At 32.7% G+C, this 23,897-nt stretch overlaps 1 protein-coding gene across 2 annotated transcripts in view; it reads right to left on the reverse strand.

The window, feature by feature from the left end:
* LOC134678195 (neuroligin-4, Y-linked-like) overlaps window positions 1-23,897 on the reverse strand; it is a 64,266-nt gene that overhangs the window by 17,909 nt on the left and 22,460 nt on the right. For both annotated transcript variants that reach the window (XM_063536657.1, XM_063536656.1), the window contains 2 exons: window positions 15,925-16,080; window positions 12,518-12,715 (listed from right to left, as the gene is read on the reverse strand). In XM_063536657.1, coding sequence (XP_063392727.1) covers window positions 12,518-12,715; window positions 15,925-16,080 — 354 coding nt within the window. The remainder of the gene's footprint in view (window positions 1-12,517; window positions 12,716-15,924; window positions 16,081-23,897) is intronic.

The following is a 23,897-nucleotide window of genomic DNA, read 5'->3' on the forward strand; positions in this document are numbered from 1 at the left end:
GTTTTTGAATATTCATCCCCTAACGTGGTGAAAAAGGAGTTGAAAATTTGTATGAATATGAAACATTTTTTTTTTTCAAACTTTCAAGCTAGGAACTTCAATCTTGGTAAAAGGGCATTAGCATTATATTAAAAGTTTGTATTATAAAGTTTGCATCGATGAAAATTATAGGTACTCAAGATAAGAATGTTCGAGATAAGAGTCCACGCGGACGAAGTCGCGGGCAACAGCTAGTTTTACTATGTTTTTTTAGTATTTGTTGTTATAGCGGCAACAAAAATACATCATCTGTGAAAATTTCAACTGTCAAGCTATCACGGTTCGTGAGATACAGCCTGGTGACAGACAGACGGACAGACGGACGGACGGACGGACAGCGAAGTCTTAGTAATAGGGTCCCGTTTTACCCTTTGGGTACGGAACCCTAAAAAGGAGTTGCATGTAACATTGGTATAGATACTATGGATGGAGGGAGCCCGTTGCATGCACAGCATATCTTCACGCTCCACTAAGCTTTGTTCCAAGCCCTTCATCAAGTATGCGGCTGGCTTCCACGTCATGCGTTCGGAGCCCGAAATGACTTCGTCTACATCACGATAGGAGACGGCCGTAAACGAGTTTGCATATTCATACCACGAGATTTCCAAACGAGATATATTGGTTGGGAGGGTTAAGTAAGTATGGGACGTGTTATTTGCTGGTTAAAACGTACCACCCATACTAAAATTGTGTCTACGAAAAAGCGTTTTGCAAGTAAGTATATTGCTTATGTAAGATTCATTAAAATTACTAATTATTAGAAACAGATTTAATGAAATAAAGAGTTGAATAATCATTGGTAATCTATAATTTAATAAATTTAAAAGTAACGTGATTGATAGTTGACCTTTGTAAATAGAAGGTAGTTGGAAGAAAGAATAAAAGACGACTGGCATGGCGGTTAACGGGCATTCGGTTACGGGCAGAGGTGAAGGGAGGACGATTGTGAAGTGAGAGGATTGGAGATTGAACTGTAACGGAATATTGTGATCAAGAAATATATTGCTGTTATGAAAGAAGGAATTTTTATTATACATCAGAAGTGGTAAGTACCTACAAGTCACTATGGTATTCCTGATATTAATATTAGAACTGATTGAGTTAAATCTTAATTACCCAATTAATTTGTTACAATAGTAACAGTGGTGTAAAATTATTATGATTATATACCTATACATATATTAGTAACACTTATATTGGTTGTTGTTTAGTTGAAATTAATTATCATTTCATATTTCCTATGTTAGGAAGTTTATGTTTAACGGGCGCTTAGAAACAAAGACACCGTTAATTTTATCAAGAACAAAATAATTGGGTAAACCCATTTCGGCCTATTCGTTCACTCGAGAGCAATTATACTGCAAGTTTTCTCTTCAAGACCAACAGTTAGGTTTTTTTTAGTGTTTGCTGTAATGCCTATCCATAATATAATTAAAGCATTCGTTACATCACGGGTAGCGTGAAACCTTTGGAACACCGTTTTATTTTGAATAGTTCGGATACGTTTATGATTATTTACAGATGTAGATCGAATTCTTTTAGTCTATGTATGTACCGCTTATTTGGTTACAACTTTTACCATATTTTCAATATATCACTTATCAATACGTCAGTATTATATAGCGGGGTTAAGTGTTTTCCGTTTCTGGATTTGGGTCCGTGCCGGATACTGGAACCGTGCCGGATGCATACCTGATTTATGCCGGATGAGTTCCGGATCCATGCTGGATTCGTACCGGATCCGTCCCGGACTGGTGCCGGATCCGTGCCGGATTGGTACCGGATCTGTGCCGGATTGGTATCGGATCAGTGCCGGATCCCGAATTTGTTCTAGATTCCTTTTCTGTACCAGTTCTAGAATTTTCTCGTTTCGAAAAGCCTGTGTTCCGGATCCGTACCGGGATAGGGATCTGTTTTAAACGTCCCGCATTTAGACCCCGGAAGCAGTAAATAAATAAAACAGTTGAATTTAGCTTAATAAGAACAATTTATATTTGTCTACTATTAACAACCCAAAGATTTAGAACTCTTCCATTGCTGGTGTTGTTTTCGAGTTCCAGACTATGGACCATGAAAAAAAAAAACATCCAGGCGGCGCTCGAAAACTCCTGAGCGTGACCGAAAATCGAAATCTGATGATGGACAAGAACGTCGAAGCCGAAGTCGCAGGGAACAACAGGCGGAGTCGCAACCGGCGAAGCCGCAGCAGCGGCAGACACGGCCGAGGCAATGAGAGATGGCTTCGAAGATCAACACGGAAGGACAACGGCCAGGATCGCTTTCACGTGGAAGCCGCACAGGACAGGAACGGATGGCTTGTATATCTTTGTCGTCTTCAGTTGTAGATTTTAATAGATGTCGTTTATTGCTTAAACTGCGAATATTTTGGTACAGTATCCTTGGTTTTAAGAAGTTCGTTGCAAAGCTCTGCTGATTGCTGTTGATCAATTCGTCAATTGTGGTTGGTGCAACTGACGCTTAAGTGGCAAGTAAATAACGATATGATGAAAATACCTACATATGATGATAAGTATAATATTATCGAATTATAAAATTTCTGGATTATTTTAATTAATGAGTTACGGATTAATGAGTTACGGATTAATGAGTTACGGATTAATGAGTTACGGAGTAATGAGTTACGGATTAATGAGTTACGGATTAATGAGTTACGGATGAATGAGTTACGGATTAATGAGTTACGGATTAATGAGTTACGGATTAATGAGTTACGGACTAATGAGTTACGCATTAGTGAGTTACTGGATTGATCAGTTACTGGATTGATCAGTTACTGGATTAATCAGGTACTGGATTACTGGATTAAGCAGTTAATGGATTATAGAGTTAATGGATTATAGAGTTAATGGATTATAGAGTTATTGGATTATCGAGTTATTGGATTATTCAGTTGAGTTATTGGATTATTGAGTTGAGTTTTATTGAGTTGAGTTATTGGATTATTGAGTTGAGTTTTATTGAGTTGAGTTTTATTGAGTTGAGTTTTATTGAGTTGAGTTTTATTGAGTTGAGTTTTATTGAGTTGAGTTTTATTGAGTTGAGTTATTGGATTATTGAGTTGAGTTATTGGATTATTGAGTTGAGTTATTGGATTATTGAGTTGAGTTATTGGATTATTGAGTTGAGTTATTGGATTATTGAGTTGAGTTATTGGATTATTGAGTTGAGTTATTGGATTATTGAGTTGAGTTATTGGATTATTTAGTTGAGTTATTGGATTATTCAGTTGAGTTATTGGATTTATTCAGTTGAGTTATTGAATTATTCAGTTGAGTTATTGGATTATTTAGTTGAGTTATTTGATTATTGAGTTGAGTATAGGATTATTTAGTTGAGCTATTGGATTATTTAGTTGAGTTATTAGAGTATTTAGTTGAGTTATTGGATTATTGAGTTATTGGACTATTGAGTTATTGGATTATTGAGTTATTGGATTATTGAGTTATTGGATTATTGAGTTATTGGATTATTGAGTTATTGGATTATTGAGTTATTGGGTTATTGGGTTATTGGGTTATTGGATTATTGGATTATTGGATTATTGGATCATTGGTTCATTGGATCATTGGTTCATTGGATCATTGGTTCATTGGATCATTGGTTCATTGGATCATTGGATCATTGGATCATTGCATTATTGGATTATTGGATTATTGAATTATTGAATTATTGAATTATTGAATTATTGAATTATTGAATTATTGAATTATTGAATTATTGAATTATTGAATTATTGATTATTGAGTTATTGGATTATTGAGTTATTGGACTATTGAGTTATTGGATTATTGAGTTATTGGATTATTGAGTTATTGGATTATTGGATTATTGGATTATTGGATTATTGGATTATTGGATTATTGGATTATTGGTTCATTGGATCATTGGTTCATTGGATTATTGGTTCATTGGATCATTGGATAATTGGTTCATTGGATCATTGGTTCATTGGATCATTGGATCATTGGATCATTGGATTATTGAATTATTGGATTATTGAATTATTGGATTATTTAATTAATGGATTATTGAATTATTGCATTATTGGATTGTTGAATTATTGGATTATTGAATTATTGAATTATTGAATTATTGAATTATTGAATTATTGAATTATTGAATTATTGAATTATTGAATTATTGAATTATTGAATTATTGAATTATTGAATTATTGAATTATTGAATTATTGAATTAGAGAATTAGAGAATTAGAGAATTAGAGAATTAGAGAATTAGAGAATTAGAGAATTAGAGAATTAGAGAATTAGAGAATTAGAGAATTAGAGAATTAGAGAATTAGAGAATTAGAGAATTAGAGAATTAGAGAATTAGAGAATAAGAGAATAAGAGAATTAGAGAATTAGAGAATTAGAGAATTAGAGAATTAGAGAATTAGAGAATTAGAGAATTAGAGAATTAGAGAATTAGAGAATTAGAGAATTAGAGAATTAGAGAATTAGAGAATTAGAGAATTAGAGAATTAGAGAATTAGAGAATTAGAGAATTAGAGAATTAGAGAATTAGAGAATTAGAGAATTAGAGAATTAGAGAATTAGAGAATTAGAGAATTAGAGAATTAGAGAATTAGAGAATTAGAGAATTAGAGAATTAGAGAATTAGAGAATTAGAGAATTAGAGAATTAGAGAATTAGAGAATTAGAGAATTAGAGAATTAGAGAATTAGAGAATTAGAGAATTAGAGAATTAGAGAATTAGAGAATTAGAGAATTAGAGAATTAGAGAATTAGAGAATTAGAGAATTAGAGAATTAGAGAATTAGAGAATTAGAGAATTAGAGAATTAGAGAATTAGAGAATTAGAGAATTAGAGAATTAGAGAATTAGAGAATTAGAGAATTAAAGAATTAAAGAATTAAAGAATTAAAGAATTAAAGAATTAAAGAATTAAAGAATTAAAGAATTAAAGAATTATTGGATTAAAGAATTATTGGATTAAAGAATTATTGGATTAAAGAATTATTGGATTAAAGAATTATTGGATTAAAGAATTATTGGATTAAAGAATTATTGGATTAAAGAATTATTGGATTAAAGAATTATTGGATTAAAGAATTATTGGATTATTGAATTATTGGATTATTGAATTATTGGATTATTGAATTATTGGATTATTGAATTATTGGATTATTGAATTATTGGATTATTGAATTATTGGATTATTGAATTATTGGATAATTGAATTATTGGATTATTGAATTATTGGATTATTGAATTATTGGATTATTGAATTATTGGATTATTGAATTATTGGATTATTGAATTATTGGATTATTGAATTATTGGATTATTGAATTATTGGATTATTGAATTATTGGATTATTGAATTATTGGATTATTGAATTATTGGATTATTGAATTATTGGATTATTGAATTAAAGAATTATTTGATTATTTAATTAAAGAATTATTTGATTATTTAATTAAAGAATTAAAGAATTATTGGATTATTGAATTAAAGAATTAAACAATTATTTGATTATTGAATTAAAGAATTAAAGAATTATTGGATTATTGAATTAAAGAATTAAAGAATTATTGGATTATTGGATTTTGATTTAAAGAATTATTGGATTATTGAATTAAAGAATTATTGGATTATTGAATTAAAGAATTATTTGATTATTTAATTAAAGAATTAAAGAATTATTGGATTATTGAATTAAAGAATTAAAGAATTATTGGATTATTGAATTAAAGAGTTAAAGAATTATTGGATTATTGAAGAATTAAAGAATTATTGGATTATTGAATTAAAGAATTAAAGAATTATTGGATTATTGAATTAAAGAATTAAAGAATTATTGGATTATTGAATTAAAGAATTATTTGATTATTTAATTAAAGAATTAAAGAATTATTGGATTATTGAATTAAAGAATTAAAGAATTATTGGATTATTGAATTAAAGAATTAAAGAATTAAAGAATTATTGGATTATTGGATTTTTGAATTAAAGAATTATTGGATTATTGAATTAAAGAATTATTGGATTATTGAATTAAAGAATTATTGGATTATTGAATTAAAGAATTAAAGAATTATTGGATTATTGAATTAAAGAGTTAAAGAATTATTGGATTATTGGATTATTGAAGAATTAAAGAATTATTGGATTATTGAATTAAAGAATTAAAGAATTATTGGATTATTGAATTAAAGAATTAAAGAATTATTGGATTATTGAATTAAAGAATTATTTGATTATTTAATTAAAGAATTAAAGAATTATTGGATTATTGAATTAAAGAATTAAAGAATTATTGGATTATTGAATTAAAGAATTAAAGAATTATTGGATTATTGAATAAAGAATTAAAGAATTATTGGATTATTGAATTAAAGAATTATTGGATTATTGAATTAAAGAATTAAAGAATTATTGGATTATTGAATTAAAGAATTAAAGAATTATTGGATTATTGAATTAAAGAATTAAAGAATTATTGGATTATTGGATTTTTGAATTAAAGAATTATTGGATTATTGAATTAAAGAATTATTGGATTATTGAATTAAAGAATTATTGGATTATTGAATTAAAGAATTATTGGATTATTGAATTAAAGAATTATTGGATTATTGAATTATAGAATTATTGGATTATTGAATTAAAGAATTATTGGATTATTGAATTAAAGAATTAAAGAATTATTGGATTATTGAATTAAAGAATTAAAGAATTATTGGATTATTGAATTAAAGAATTAAAGAATTATTGGATTATTGAATTAAAGAATTAAAGAATTATTGTATTATTGAATTAAAGAATTAAAGAATTATTGGATTATTGAATTAAAGAATTAAAGAATTATTGGATTATTGAATTAAAGAATTAAAGAATTATTGGATTATTGAATTAAAGAATTATTGGATTATTGAATTATAGAATTATTGGATTATTGAATTAAAGAATTATTGGATTATTGAATTAAAGAATTATTGGATTATTGAATTAAAGAATTAAACAATTATTGGATTATTGAATTAAAGAATTAAAGAATTATTGGATTATTGAATTAAAGAATTAAAGAATTATTGGATTATTGAATTAAAGAATTAAAGAATTATTGGATTATTGAATTCAAGAATTAAAGAATTATTGGATTATTGAATTAAAGAATTAAAGAATTATTGGATTATTGGATTTTTGAACAAAAGAATTATTGGATTATTGAATTAAAGAATTATTGGATTATTGAATTAAAGAATTATTGGATTATTGAATTAAATAATTATTGGATTATTGAATTAAAGAATTATTGGATTATTGAATTAAAGAATTATTGAATTAAAGAATTATTGGATTATTGAATAAAGAATTAAAGAATTATTGGATTATTGAATTAAAGAATTATTGGATTATTGAATTAAAGAATTAAAGAATTATTGGATTATTGAATTAAAGAATTAAAGAATTATTGGATTATTGAAGTAAAGAATTAAGGAATTAATGGATTATTGAATTAAAGAATTAAATAATTATTGGATTATTGAATTAAAGAATTAAAGAATTATTTGATTATTGAATTAAAGAATTAAAGAATGATTTGATTATTTAATTAAAGAATTAAAGAATTATTGGATTATTGAATTAAAGAATTAAAGAATTATTGGATTATTGAATTAAAGAATTAAAGAATTATTGGATTATTGAATTAAAGAATTAAAGAATTATTGGATTATTGGATTTTTGAATTAAAGAATTATTGGATTATTGAATTTTTGAATTAATAGATTATTGAATTAGTTATTTGCTATGGATGGAGGCACGGATATATGGTAATGATAAAAAAAATAAAAGACGGAAATAGAGGATGTTATGTTGTGATGAGACACGTTTGTGTCATGAGAGTGATTCAGTAAGTAGCACATTAAAAAAATAAAAATGGAATCAAAAAAAAACAAGAGAAATAATGTGCTACACGTAAAATTTGATTAAAAAAATGGTATGTTGTGAGACACGTTTGTGTCATGAGAGTGGTAAAAAAAAAAACGAAAAAAAAAAAAAAAAAAACACGGAAAATAATGAGTAAAAAAAAAAAACATAGCAGTCGAATATGTTAAGTAATGTACTTTATATGTATTGATGCATAAAAAAAATATGATATATTGTTGTATAATTATTGAATAGAAACTTATATATTTAGATGGATTTATTGGATTTGAAATTATTATGCGAAGATATAGATTAATTCAATAAATAATAAGAAAAATGTATATAGACAGACAAAGAAATTGTATTAAATGGGTAATAAAGCATTAATAATTTTCTTACTGAATGCCCGATGATTTGACATGCCGAGTGTAAGATTAGATGACAGACGCGATTAGTATGACTGTGCATGAGGACATGCACAATGTCAGGATGGGCGAGTGTAAGATTCATTAAAATTACTAATTATTAGAAACAGATTTAATGAAATAAAGAGTTGAATAATCATTGGTAATCTATAATTTAATAAATTTAAAAGTAACGTGATTGATAGTTGACCTTTGTAAATAGAAGGTAGTTGGAAGAAAGAATAAAAGACGACTGGCATGGCGGTTAACGGGCATTCGGTTACGGGCAGAGGTGAAGGGAGGACGATTGTGAAGTGAGAGGATTGGAGATTGAACTGTAACGGAATATTGTGATCAAGAAATATATTGCTGTTATGAAAGAAGGAATTTTTATTATACTTAAGTTTAAATAACAAATATTTATTACCAGAATCCGAAATCATACGTATACGACTCAAAACAACGTCGTTTACATTGTACGTTAAGCCATGATGCTATACTACGATTTACTACCCGTCGTTTGAAGTTGGCCGTTACCTCGGGACCCCATAGCGGGTGATGCGGGAAGCGTGCCGGGGCCCGCTACCCGCATCACCCCCTCTGACGCCTTATCCACTCGGCTACCACAGCCTTACAACTACTTTACAATCAGAAACATTATTAAATAAAGTGTCCATTAAAAAAATACGGAATAATAATTTTTAATTAAAGTGACAATAGAAATACGCATCCTGTGTCAGTTTAAATCCTTTACCAGTTACGGGTCTTGAGTTGAGATAGGTAAAGCCCAGTGACAGTCGGATCTGATCGTAAAAAGACCAATAAATCACGTTTCTAAGAGGGGACCCTTAATTTTTAATTTTAAGTTGTTTTTTATTATTTGTAGTTAACTATAAATGCAAATAACACATTCACTTCAATAAAAAAAGCTGTCTACCTCTTTAAATACCTATAGCCCGCTGGCAGGCAGACGGAAGGACAACGGTGGCTTATAGTCTATAGGCAAATTAAACACAAGTCCTCTCCTTCACGATTTTCGTCGACATCTCTTCTAAATACCTAAAACTGGTATGGATGTGTTCCTCGTGGTCTCTAGAATACGAATTGACCGGTTTTAGTTTATGGAGCGGGGGACGTAACGAAAAAAAGGGGGGGAAAGTGGGCGGCCGACCAGCATTGATATTTGTTCACATCTTGAATCCTATGGGACCTGTCGGTTCGTGTGAGGTGTCTTTTGAAAGAGTATTGAACGTGCTATTATTGTTTCATAATAACTGTAGTCATAACTGTAGTCGTTTACAAAAAAAAATTAAATATATGATTTTTCACCTTGCATGGATGGCATTAGTACTGACAAAACATGCGTCTAACTCAATAAATTATAACTTTACCGCAATTAATGTTATTACATAATATACGAGAAATTTCATTAGCTTTCCAAAAATATAAGTTTTATTATTGTATGATCTTATATAACCAAGTAATTACGAATTTTGTTCAGCACGGGTCACTACGCAGCGTCACGTAAATGGCGGGCGACCGACGTCAACTATTCATTATTTTTCGGGTTCTAATTTATTGATCAATTAGTGATGGATACCTTTAGAAAGAATATTAAACATACTATAATTGATTTCTAATAACCGTAGTCATAACTGTAGTCATTTACAAAATAATTGAAAATATATGATTTTTACCGTGCATGGACCAAGTACTGGTAAAACATGCTTCTAACTCAATAGATTATAACATCACCGCAATAAATGTTTTCAAAATATACGGGAAATTTTATTAGCTATCCAAAAATATAAGTTTTATTGCTGTATAATGTTGTATAACTATGTAATCATTAATTGTTCAGCAAAGATACTGTGCACCGTCACGTAAATGCCGGCCGGCCATCGTTGAGTTTTCATTATATTTCCGGTTCTATTTTTCTAATACTTGGTGGATACCATGTGCAAGCATATTAAATTTTCTGTGAATACTTGATTGTTTGAAATCTCAGGCCCAAAATTAACCATTTAAAAAAATATTAAATATGATGTTTAATTTTTACCTAAGAGGTTTGCTTAGTGGCTGAAATAATTTGAATGTAGTAAATATAGCGAGAAATATTTGGGATAAAATCAACAAACTATTGATTAACTTTCCAAAAATATTGTTTAGTTACCGTACAACTATAAACATATATGTATGCCAGGACCAATTTCGCCAAGCAAGCAAGCAAACACACGGCGCGGCGAGCGCCTGGTAGAAGGTGCTCGCCGCGCCGTGTGTTTGCTTGTTGGTCTACCAGCAGCAGTCTATTATTGTTAGACAGTACATTTTATAATGTAGGTATCCAAAATGTGAGGTTATGTTATAAAATATCGATATAAAATGATGGTTTGTTTGTTTTGTCTTTTATCACAGGAAACTTAAGTATGTTTTGACAAAAGCCCAGTTCTAGGTTTATAAAATCGTTAAGTTCGTAGCTTTCATGATTGCAAGACCACTGCATATAAAGTACTTAATATCTGTGTTGTTATTTGACTCACGTCTACACGTAAAACGTTTTCAAACCCACTCCGTAGTTAATAATTTAAAATTGTCTTGAGATCTGAGGCTTGTGGCGTTTTAAATGGATATTTGCGCCGCACGCTCCAGGATGCCAAATAAGTGACTACTATTTGAGTAGCAGCATAGGTCCACATAGGTGATAGTTTCAGCTTTAGATGTTAAATAAGCATTTATGGTCAACATTTGTAATAGGCGATTAGGCACTTAAGAAGGTAATTGCACATTATTTTCCTTTGCCACTATCTACTTTCGTTGCATTTTTGTAAGCTCACAATGTGATAACTTGAAGTAAAATCTAATGGCGAGTAAATAAAAACAAGTCATTGTTGAATAAAACATCTATATTTATTTACTATTTTATTTTACGGTGTAATTTATAGTTTTCGCTTATCTATTGATTCATTGGCGTTTGGCATTGTAGTTTTAGCTTATACGTATGACTCTATTGACAGTTATGAGATTAGAGAGTGCTACGGTATTTAAATAACGCTCGTCTGTAACTACATGATCTTAGATCTATAATAGCGACTCACAACTTCTCTATTCGACTGTAAGTCATACAAGAGAGTTAAGTAGCGATTGCGATATAAAAAGCTATAAGTAGAAGACTTTATCACACGTTTAGAACCTTAAGTGCAAATTGCAGATTATTACTCATATAGCTGTTAAGCTTGTTCAATTCACTTTGAGCTATAAGCTATAACACTAGCAGCTTAACATGCATTATAGCGCCCAAAACAGCTACTGTAGATCTTAAATCTTTAGATGAACCTTTTAAACACTTTTATGTCACCAGAGCCTGTAAACTGTAAACTAAGACTAAATATGTAGCTATTCTAGATATCTAGCCAAGCTATGTATTTAGGTAAGAAAATAGGTACTAAGTGTCGCCTAATTGTCTGTTGGGATTTATATGACAGTGCGCAGTGACCCATGCTGGACAAAATTAATTATTACTTGGTTATATAATATCATACACCAATAAAACTTATGTTTTTGGTAAGCTAATGAAATGTCTCGTATATTTTGTAATAAAATAATTGCGGTATAGTTGTAATTTATTAAGTTAGACGCATATTTAAGCAGTACTTATGCCATCCATGCACGGTAAAAAATCAAATATTATAAAATATTTTGTAAACGACTACAGTTATGACTACAGTCATTATGAAACAATAATAGCACGTTTAATACTCTTTCAAAAGACACCTCACACGAACCGATCGGTCCCATAGGACTCAAGATGTGAACAAATATCAATGATGGTCGGCCGCCATCTTTGCCCCCCTTTTTTTCGTTACGTCCCCCCCTCCATAAACTAAAACCGGTCAATTCGTATTCTAGAGATCACGAGGAACACATCCATACCAGTTTTAGGTATTTAGAAGAGATGTCGACGACTTTTTTCAAAACAGGCCGGATTCCTACAGACTATTAGTAATAGGATTCCGTTTGTCACGTTGCGGGTCCGGAATCCTAAACATGAATTAATTATAGTATTTATAGTCGCCAATCAGTCTCGACGTCCGGACTGGTAGGTATTATTTTACGTTTAATGACATTATTGTAGGGATTGAAGTGTATCGGTACTTACCTTCCGGAACAGCCAGTGATGTAAGTAGGAAATGCACGCAGGCAGCGCCGGTCCCGTGCCCCATGAGCGTGACGTTAGTGGGATCACCTCCGAAAACAGCTACGTTCTCTTTGATCCAGTGCAAAGCTGCGATTTGGTCCATTAATCCGTAATTTGCTGGCGAGCGTGGGTACTCGTCTGAACGTGGGTTAAGGAATCCTGAAAATTAATATAGATTTTAGCTTAAAGGTTTTCCAATTTACATATATATTAAATATTATCCTTTTCATAGATTGGATTAACTACTACCTACGCTCTAATCGTTAAAATAGCAAAGTGAATATGCCTTTCATTAATTTTCATGACTTTTTTCTACCTACTACGTGTGGGATTATATTTTAAGAAGGTTACGGCTTACGTGTGTATTTAAGTATGTACCTATGTGAGTCAATGTGAGCATGTTAAATTTAACATGTGTGTAATTGTTGTTTGTATGTCTTACACTGAGAGAAAAATCATCACCAGGAATTAAAAAACAGTTCTGTACTGGGGGAAAAAATGAAGTTTTAGTAATAATTATGGACGTTTCACTATTTCTGTGAAGTTTATTTATTTCTACAAACAGCTCAGTAATCCCAAATATAATTTCAACAAACAGATAATAGAAATTGCAAATGTCAATTTGTTCCTATTAGTTGACTCTCCTTGTCCTCGGATTAAGTTTATTTTTGTAATTCTAAGTGTGTTTTTGTTGTACTTTTCTCTCAGTGTACGTACAGTCACGGACTTTATGTACTTAAGTATTTGTTGAGCCATTTAGGATTCAAGCTAATTTGGTTGTCAATAATAACGCAATGAAATCTCCAATGTAAATTAAACCCTAAATGGCTCAACAATTAAAGTCTCTGACAGTACCTACATAATAATTTACACATTTAAATTACTTAATTAATTTATCTTTTCCAAAGAAGGCAAACCACTTCATTTTGTCATCTCATCTACGTCAAATTCTATCTAACACGACTGCGAAGTTATGTAAGCGTTTTGTAGAAATTTTACAACAATGTCCTGAAGTTGAGGCACAACAATCTCTCGTGTACAAAAGGATTCTTGACGGAGTACGTCAACTTTGTTTTTATTACGTATAATACAAGACTCAAGTAGAAAATTTCTCCACCATAACATGTTTGCTGTTCCTAAAATAAAGAACTTTCGGTATACCTTTATAAATTATGTTTGTGTTGGTTAGCTATGAACCACGGTCCATCTAATACAATCTTAATCGTAACTTCAGTTTAACAAAAAAACCGTTCTCCACAACACTCCTAACTCCTAACTGTACAACGGTGGACTTTATTACAAAAGGCATAAGGTCCACCGATGTACAGTTAACAGTGTGAGCGATGGTACTAGGTTAAAAGTGTTAAAATATAAGTAAAATGAAAATTCAGAAAATTATTATATGCGTGGCTGGGTATTTATAATATGTACATTATGCTTGTACGAAATATCGTGCAAAATCTCATACTACATATGCCAAATTGTAATATTATAAAACCTTCATAAACCGCGAGTGTCGTAAACGCGTGGTCATTAACAAACATCGTTAAGTGGATCTCAACGCAAAAACGACAACCTTAATAAAGCTGAATCATCTTGAAGGGATCGTAGAGCGTAGGTTATGGTGGTAAACATGCGAACCAACGATTATAAGTCACCTATATAACCGGTGTCACATGCCAAAAATAAATTAATTTTTTTTCGTGATTGAAAAACTTTTTTGACCTAGTTTTGTAATAAATAGGGTTTAAATTACTGAAACTAAGTGGGATAATTCATGGGAACAAACATTTTAAACATTTTTTTCTTCATTTATTGTTATGCTTCTAATAAACAGTACATTTTATTTGATTGTAGGTAGGTACGTAATTAGAACTTAAAGTAAAGTTTTTGTACAACTCCATTTTTTTATTAATGTGTCTTTATGTCTGTTTATTTCAAGGGTACATTCCTAAGCTGGGACGCTAGTAATATAAATACTCACCATCAACTCCTACTATAAAATTGACATATTTAATGTTTAGGATACTTTGTTTCACACAATCTCTAATGTAATGCACTTTTAGATCTATGTGCTTGGATTTTGAAGATACTATAGCGTTGTGTTCCATTTTATGGCGGCTTTGTTTGATGCTCCAAATTGTTATTTGTCTGAAATCAATTCTTAGATCTCTGAACAGTGATATTTAAGGTGAATAGCTTCTTTCGCAGCTTCTGTGAGAACTGTTTACTCCGACTCTACTGTTGATAGGACCACGCTTCTTTCCTTCTTGGATGCCCAACTGATAATTAGCTGCCCCAGCCTATTTGAAAGTGTAACCACTGCATCCACCATACCTTCTAATGGCTCTTGTGAATTTGAGTAAAATAGGCCGACGTCAGTCGTGCCTAAGTAGCGTAATACTTGCTTAGCTGATTTGAAATGCTCCGGTCCAAAAGAATTATTAAATCTTGATAAATAGTTAACGGCGTACGTTACGTCAGGCCCGACCAACTGTCAGATACATCAATGTTCCAATTAGGTTTCTGTAAGGTAATTTCTCTTCTCCTCCTTTCGTATTAGGCTCCAGATTTAAATTAACTTGTAGTAGTGTTGTGCCAGTACGTCCATTGATCTTTAATACTTATTAACTTCGTTTTCGAGATACTCAATTAATTAATTATTATTATTTTATCGGATAAGGTTTTCATGAGAGCGTACACTTGCCTTAGGGCCTGTTTATATCGATCAGTGTTTGTACATAGTTTTCAATTGTTTGGTATAGCTAAATATAACTCCCGTAATACAACAAAGCTATATGCAACATTTAATTGTTTGTATGAAAAATAAATAAATAATCTAATTTACGAAAATTTACTATGTCATTGCAATACGTTTATAATCAATTTATTCGTATGTCATTTAGTTTGCTTAAATGGTGAGGTGAACTGTTTTATGTGCAATACAAGATACTCTACCTACATTCTAGATTTTAAATTATGGTTATAGAATCTTACGTTGCTCGGGACAGTCGGGACTTAAAATTAACACTCGAAAAATATCCAGCTGTGCTCTGACTTGTTGCAAAAATAAGTAATAACGGTTCTTTTGTGAAGTTGAAGCGGCTTACGAGTATTACCTATTCATAATGCATTTATTTGCATAAGATAGTGTCCATGTAAGTTAGTGTGTATTATTATTACAAATTTATTTCTTTTAATCTTTATTGAACAATACATGAAGGTACAAATGGCGGACTTAATGCCTTAAGGCATTCTTTACCAGTCAACCAATGGGTCAAACCAGAAAGATTTAGTAGGTGCAGTGTCTTTAAAGTAACTGAATTTGTAAACAAGACTATATATGAATTTTATATTAAACTTGTTACCTAGAATTCCTAGGCGGTAGTTGATGGTGACAACGACGAGACCGGCGTGCGACGCCAGCACTGAGCCGTCGTAGGCGTTGCCAGAACTCCATTCGTAGCTCTCACCATGAACAAACACCAGCACCGGGTATCTGGCTACAGCATCCCGTACGCCGGCTGAAATTTCATTCCTGTTACAGTACTTATATTACTTATTACTAATTAAAGCTTTGTAACCGGGGATGGTCAAAAGGGGTCCTGGTATTTACACGAATAACTAAAGAAGGGATCACTCACTGAAAATTGTCGTAAGGCCGCGTGCGTTGCATCTCGGAAGGCAAACGGCATCGGACTGCCAACTGCCAGTATGGCGCACGCGAGGTGATTGAGTGATTGGGTTAGAGTGAATGTGATGAATGGTGAGTGAATGAAGATTAGGGGGTTCACAGACGTGTGTCTACACAGACTGTCTGTGAGTCTGGGTGTGAGAACTAAGGGCTGTGCTACACCTTATTATTATCTGTTGATCATGGTTAGCAACGATAGCGATGCAATGCGATGCAACTTTAGGCCATGTTCTATTTGACACGTATCTTATTAATATTATGCTTTCAAAGCGACGAAACTCACACACGAAACTCACACACACTGATACACAGGATAAGTGACAGGGACTACTGTATTTCATATTATCGCATTACGCTGTAACGTTTGTAAACGTAGTTCTGTTTCTTAAGGATTAGAAATTCGGTTAATAAAAAGTAGTCGACGTCGTCGTTAACCTTTTGTACTCGAGATACAATTCAACGTTTCTCATTCGTTGTTAAAGGACTCTGCTTTTGTCTTTTTGTTTTTGCTGAAGGCGAAACATTGGGGGGAGAAAGAGGCGACTTATTTTGCAAGTCACGTGGGCCTGATGATGCTTCTGGTTGATCCACCGAAGTCAGCATGACACCAAACACAGCGAATAAATTAAGTTTTAACAAGTATCTAACAATTACAAATATAACTTCAAATTCCAGAAACTTAACACGAGATACGTTGACAATTTTGACAGCGACGTGATGTGATAAAAAACCGGGCAAGTGCGAGTCGGACTCGCGCACGAAGGGTTCCGTACCATAAAGCAAAAAAAAAACGGAAAAAAATGCAAAAAGAAAACGGTCACCCATCCAAGTACTGACCACGCCCGACGTTGCTTAACTTTGGTCAAAAATCACGTTTGCTGTATGGGAGCCCCACTTAAATCTTTATTTTATTCTGTTTTTAGTATTTGTTGTTATAGCGGCAACAGAAATACATCATCTGTGAAAATTTCAACTGTCTAGCTATCACGGTTCGTGAGATACAGCCTGGTGACAGACAGACGGACAGACGGACGGACGGACGGACAGCGAAGTCTTAGTAATAGGGTCCCGTTTTACCCTTTGGGTACGGAACCCTAAAAATGAGCCGACCATTATGATAATAGGTAGGTACTATTCTATCGTTAATTAAATGTAATGGTAAACAAATCATAATATTTGGGGAGGTATCCTTGAGTCATAACAAAAGCAGTGCCACGGACATCGGACAACCGCGAACAGGCTTTCCTGCTTTTTTAATATATAACGATTTTTTTTAAATAATTAAATAAATGCTCTTAATAATTCTCTGTATACAAGAATCAAGTATTTGATAATACGTTGCCTACATCCAAACTTAAATGTTTTTTTACAGTTTTAGGCACAACCCATTTCCATTTAAAATCGAACTTCTATGTCGCACTTGAAAAACAACCTGTTTATTTCACTATTTACCTGCTTTTGTATGAAGAAATAAAAATACTGTGATAATAATAAAACATCAAAAACTATACGATAACTAAACTAGTTTCATTTCCCCCAAGTACTATTAAGGTGGCTATTAGAAAACTAATATGCTCCTTCGCAAGTGCGTACTAACAGATGGACTATCGACTTCGCAAAGTAATATCGATATATTATTTTTATGTGAGCCAGGCAGCGAACTGGTAATAAAGGGGTACCACAAGCAGGGGTGGCTATAGTTATTTTAAGAGATGGTACCCATAACGAGGTATATGAATCCTATGGTACCAATAATTATATTAAATTAAGGGATGGGCAAATTGTTATCCATTATGTTTTAAAATTTTGACTATTATTAAAGTCAAAAACATATTTTTTTAAATATTTTATTCACAGACATTATTTAGAGACAAAGATATCCTATAAACTTTTTTGATGAACATGGCACATGGTACATAATGTCTGACAAATGTCCACCTTTAACAGCAGGCAAATATTTAAATTTCATCAGCTTGTTAGCATAGACACGTCATCTTAGATATCCCCATTGAAATACCGTAAGTAAGGTGCTGCTATTTAGGGAATTTGGGTGCCAATCACTGTCACTGTTTATTCGAAATTAATCGAGCAAACAACGTATTTTAAACAACACAAACATTTCAGTAAAATTCGCTTGCTGCTAGAGACATTTTGCAGAAAATATCTTCGTTATATATAATTGCCAACCCTGAATAATATATTTGTGAAAAAATATCTACTTTAACTTTTGCACTTAATAAACTTATAGTTAAAATTTTAAAACAAGTATAACCTTTATTTGCCCAGCCTGTATTTAACCCCAGTACTTATTTAAACTTTGGTTATATTTTACCATAAACAAGAGCTGCTGAAGTTGGACGTTTACTTAATTTCGGTTTGTTCAATGTATTCTATCGGAAACATAAAAGACGACTAAGAAATTTATCGCGAAAAGATTTTAACAATTTCTACAAGTATACAGTGTGTGTCTGAACATGGGGCTTTAAATCCAGGGCTCGATTCTACTCGCTAAATTGAGCTACATTTACTATGGCACCAACCCCGAAATACTGAATTTTTTTCTTACTTTTTCATTCATTTTGGCTGATCAGATGTCGACGTTTTCTATGGAACAGCCAAAAATTTTCCCCGATTTTAGGGTTGGTCCCATAGTAAAAGTAGCTCAGTTTAGCGAGTAAAATCAAGCCTTGGATTTAAAGCCCCATGGTCAGACACACCATGTATATCAGTAAAATATCAATAGTTATACGTATTTGTACAACAAGAGATCAAAGTTTGATATTTCTTCGAGTGCTTATTTTGAGTCCCGTGCAAGCGAAAGATTCTATAATTTAGAATCTTGAGCGTAGTAAGGGATTCAAAAGCGCACGAGATGTAAATAACTTTGATCTCGTGTAGTACACAAAATTTTTCACCCTAAGCAGTGAGAACATACCTAGAGGGACAGAGATAATAGAACCCAAGTATATCGGACTTGTATTAGACCCCGCATGTTGAAATGACATTTGACTATAAAGGTCACTTGAATGACTCAGTGAGCATTTTGCTTACTGAGTGAGACAAAATGACTCAGTGAGCAAAATCGCATTTTGCTCACTGTTTTTAAGGAACAAAGTATCCTTGTTCGAGCTGCTGAGGTGAAAAATTATTTACTCCTAATTTTATCTTAAATATTTCAGGATTTGTGCTGTCACTAAACAAACAAATAAAGGACGAAATACCTAACTCATTCAACTATAGTTTTTGTTACTGTGTTTTCCTCTTTATTAGTCGTTTTATGTTAAATGGACTCAACGCCTCACGGCATCTTTTTTAGTACCTACTTAGTATTTAAATACATTTAAAACAGCAATATTTTTCTTGGTAGAAATTATCATCTGTATGCATCATAAGTCTTTTCCGATTCGGAACAATAAGAAGAAAAGTATAGCACTCGTACGGATTCAGCGTAAATTTCCAATCCTCGGGCGGGAGATATCCCTCGCCTTATCTGAAACATGATGGATCGGGAAGAAACGGATAAATCAAGTTTTTTGTTCCGACGCTTATGGCGTTAAGTGCGTTAAGTGAGAAGCTTGAGCGATTCTGGCTTTGGTAGTCATTGTTTTAGTTTAAATACATGGATCATGCGTATTATTTATATTATAATAAAGTTAGGTTACTTAAGAACCAGACGTATGGCAAAAAGAAGGCGGCGGCGTTTTTTAAAAACTGGCGGCGGCGAGTAAAATGAGCGTGACGCTTTCGTATAGATTGGTACATAAAAATGTAAATTAATCCGTTGTATTTGTTGAAAACCTACCAATCGAAAAGGTGTGGGTTAGTGATGGTCTACGTAAGCATGTATTTATATACTTAAGTAAGCTGTGCGCTAGTAACTCGGTTTCCCTACTAAACCACTGTTTACTCTTGTCGATTCCAGCTGGGCGCTCCAAGTTTTTCTCAATTCCTATGAACAAGCATGCATATATCCAGTCTAGCCTCAAATTTCGTCACAAATTATATCGTCCCCAGCTTTCATGAATTTATAATTAATTCACTAAGTTTTATATACTATTTATACCTACCACCTACATTCGGTCCGACCTAAAAGTACTAACGTGATTTTTTCGGACGCCTCCGCTCGCAATTTCATGATGGCTCAGAAAGCCGAAATTAAGATTGCCAATATACTTATTCAAGCCCCCGCTGGCTAGTGGGTCGAACAATGGACATATTTTTGAGCACCCAAGCATCTACACCGGCGTCTTCAACAGCAACCACACCCTATGGCGTTATGCTGCAAGCGACACCAATGGGTGGGCTTATTCTGGTACAGTAGGCTGAAACGCACTATCTGTTTCTTGTGTTTGATGCTAAAGATAGAGGTACATTCCGTTCGCTGGAAGAAGGACTGCAATCCATATCTCACTTTTGTTAGCAAGGATTGCATGGGCAAACCGAATAGTTCTAAAATATATCCTCAAAAAGCCAACACAGATCAGTGATCGTAGATGTGGGCATAAAAATTCCGCATACAAACTCTATGCCCCTTCCCCGTTGGAACTTCTAATAGATTTCACGAGAAGTTGAGTGATAAACCCATTTGGATATGAGTGTAATATTAATAGGTTTTATTATAAATTCTTACGTGACATGTTAATAATGAAAATTGTGGTCGAGCGACAGTCAAAACAAACACAGGCCTTGACATTACATAGTTAAATGCAAACTAAATTCTAAAGATGGCCAGCGTTACACTTGCAACAACTAACAACTTTAAGTGAGCGGACTGTAGCGGTTTCGTCAAATAGCTCGTCCCGGATTGTACATATGTACGAGTATATAACAATACTAGATACTAGTATAATACAATCGAGACCAGAGAAAGTTCACAAGAGATCATGATATTATCTACCCAGCATGGCACAAAAAAACTGTAAAGTTAAAAACTACCTATTCGTGCTCTTGCGCTTTTAACAAAGCTGAAACCAACAATACCAGCACGGCCATAGAAAAACGTGTTCGTGAGATTTTGCGACAGCAATATTCAAGAGAGAGTTGGTTTTCGGGAATTCCGGGCTACGCCTCTACTTTTTATACCCATATGTGTACCCACACAATACGTAGGCTTTGCATGCTCTACTTCACTTCCTGCCGAAGTGCATTGTCCACACTCAGTTTATCTAGTAAAAGAGATAACAAAGGTGGAACACATGTTTTTCGAGAGGTATAAGTATAGACCGTTTAAGCTACCTCTGCACCAATTTTGATGTGACAAATAGTGGAAAAGCCATTGTAAACGTTATATTTCATACAAATTTGACAGTAATGATGACACTTTAACGCTGCATTTAGCAAATTTAGGTGAGTGACTTTATCTTAGTAAAATTTTAGTGTTGTGTCATAATTTTTACGTTAATGTGATCAGAGCAAATCAGAGTACCTATTGTTTTTTAGTTGAAATAAAAAAAAATAGTATATGTATTTTATGATATATTTTTGTACTTGTTTCTTAAGTAGTTACTACATTTAATTTATGTATGTGGTGAAACTCATTTAGTGTATAATACCTAAGTGTTATAATATATATTTATGTATTTATAACGAAAAAGTGAGCAGGCCGGGTTAGCCGCTTAGGCTAAAGACGCGGGTTCGATTCCCGCCTGGGCCACCGTTAGACTTGGTCACTTTTTCTTTAGTGTATGATATCTATTTCAGTTTATAACCAAGCTCTCTTACATTTTCCAAGTAAATTGTAACGCCTGCGTTTCTTACTATTGATTAAGGCAGACGAAACTCTTATAAAATAACACAGAAACGAAATGAAAGGATGAAGCTATGAAGGAAATGAACTAAACAGGTAAATGTTTCTTTTATGTTTTCTATAGGGCTATTTGATTGAGTTTATTGGTTTCCAACTTATTAGTTTAGTGTTTACGATTCTTTCGTTTTTTGCAAATTGTGAGCTTTCTGTTCGAGAATAGCAAGCTAAAAGTTGGTAGCTTTTATGATTCATGAGCATAAATCGGGGTTTTCGTTGCGGGAATGTTTTACACTAGCCTAAAAACTGTAAAAAACGATACTAATTTAACATTTGGACCTAGACCTACGTTTCATTCATAGTTTGGTAATTAATTTACAAAAAACAAAGTTATAAATACACGAAACCATTCCCGCACCGAAAACCCCGATGTATGTTCATGAGATACTACAATGGTAATGGTAACGTGTCCGCCTCATATGACTGACTATTTTTGTACAAAATATCGTAATACGTATTTTTAATTCCGTCCGCTTCGCATTCTCATTATTCCGGCCGGCAGCGAAATGAAAGCGATGTCCCTCGGCAAGAACATGACTCGTTTAGAAGTTACCTCCGCTGAGCATTTCGCCCTTTTAGCTGAAATTATAAATCAAGCTTTTTGTTAAATGTTTCAGTTTAAACGCCCGTGGAAGTTAGAAAGTTTTTTTTATATTTCGTTTTATTGTCGCCGAGTTTAAGCGTACTTTTTCCGTTGAACACACTTTGTTTCCTTCTAACTATGTATTTGACCTGTTTGAATTGATGAAAAAGGTTAGTACACTTTAATTATTATTGAAGCTTCTTTGGCAAAATAAACCATTTAAAAAAGTAATTGGGTGAATAGGCTGATGGAAAGCTCGAATACTGTCCGGCTCCATTTACGGGTTCCGTACCCGAAAGGTGGCAATCAGGATCCTATTACCGTAATTATTAGCTGTCCATCCGATTGTCCGTCAGTGGGCTCTCTATCTTAAGAAACCTTATATGGTTGACAGTTTTTCGGGGTGAATTTATAATTACTGTCGCAATATATTTTTATAGAATCTATGTCGATAGATCAGGCAGAGCATGGCAATAGATAGACAGGCAGTCTACGGAAACCGATCGACGCATCTGAAGGCGCTAATTAAGGGCATCCTCCCACTGGCACTGAAGCGCAAACTGTCTATTATGCCCACTCTAACCTACGGCGCCCAAACTAGACATTAGAATCCTTGTAGCAGAATTTCCTTGCATTGGTGATTAGCTATGTTTAATAAAAAATTCGTCGAGGAATTTGAAGGTTATCCAGCTCTTTTCCAAAATAATGTTAGGCATTTTTGGCATAATAGTTATTATTGTACTTATATTATATGCTTCTTTAGCGTTTAATAGTGTTTTAGTTATGTGGCTGCTACATAACGAAAGGCATCAAAATACGAGAGTGAGCTAAAGTGAGTTCAACCACACTCGTTGTGATAATAAAGAAAAATATACTGCCTTATTAACAGCTATTATTAAAAAGCGGTTAAGCGGGAGTCAGTCTAAAGTTTCAAAAAAGGCGCATGGAAAACTCGCGCTTATAGCGGCCCGGTTGTTTTAAGTTAGGTATGTTCTTTGCAAGTTGACATATAGGTAATATGCAATGCAAAAATAGTCAAATGCAATTGGATTAAGTGCTAATAAGTGGCCTTAATTAAACTTTGTTATTTTCTCAGTTGCCTACCCATCAATAAATATGTAAAGTGATTTATTATTTTTCAAGCAGTGGAAGAAACACATCACAGTTCAGTTGCCTACCTATCAATATGTAAAGTGATTCATTAGTTTTCAAGCAGTGGATGAAACACATCACAGTTTGTACGAATGCCATTAAACTTTAA

The sequence above is a fragment of the Cydia fagiglandana genome, chromosome Z (genome assembly GCF_963556715.1).
Source record: "Cydia fagiglandana chromosome Z, ilCydFagi1.1, whole genome shotgun sequence".
Taxonomy (NCBI): domain Eukaryota; kingdom Metazoa; phylum Arthropoda; class Insecta; order Lepidoptera; family Tortricidae; genus Cydia; species Cydia fagiglandana.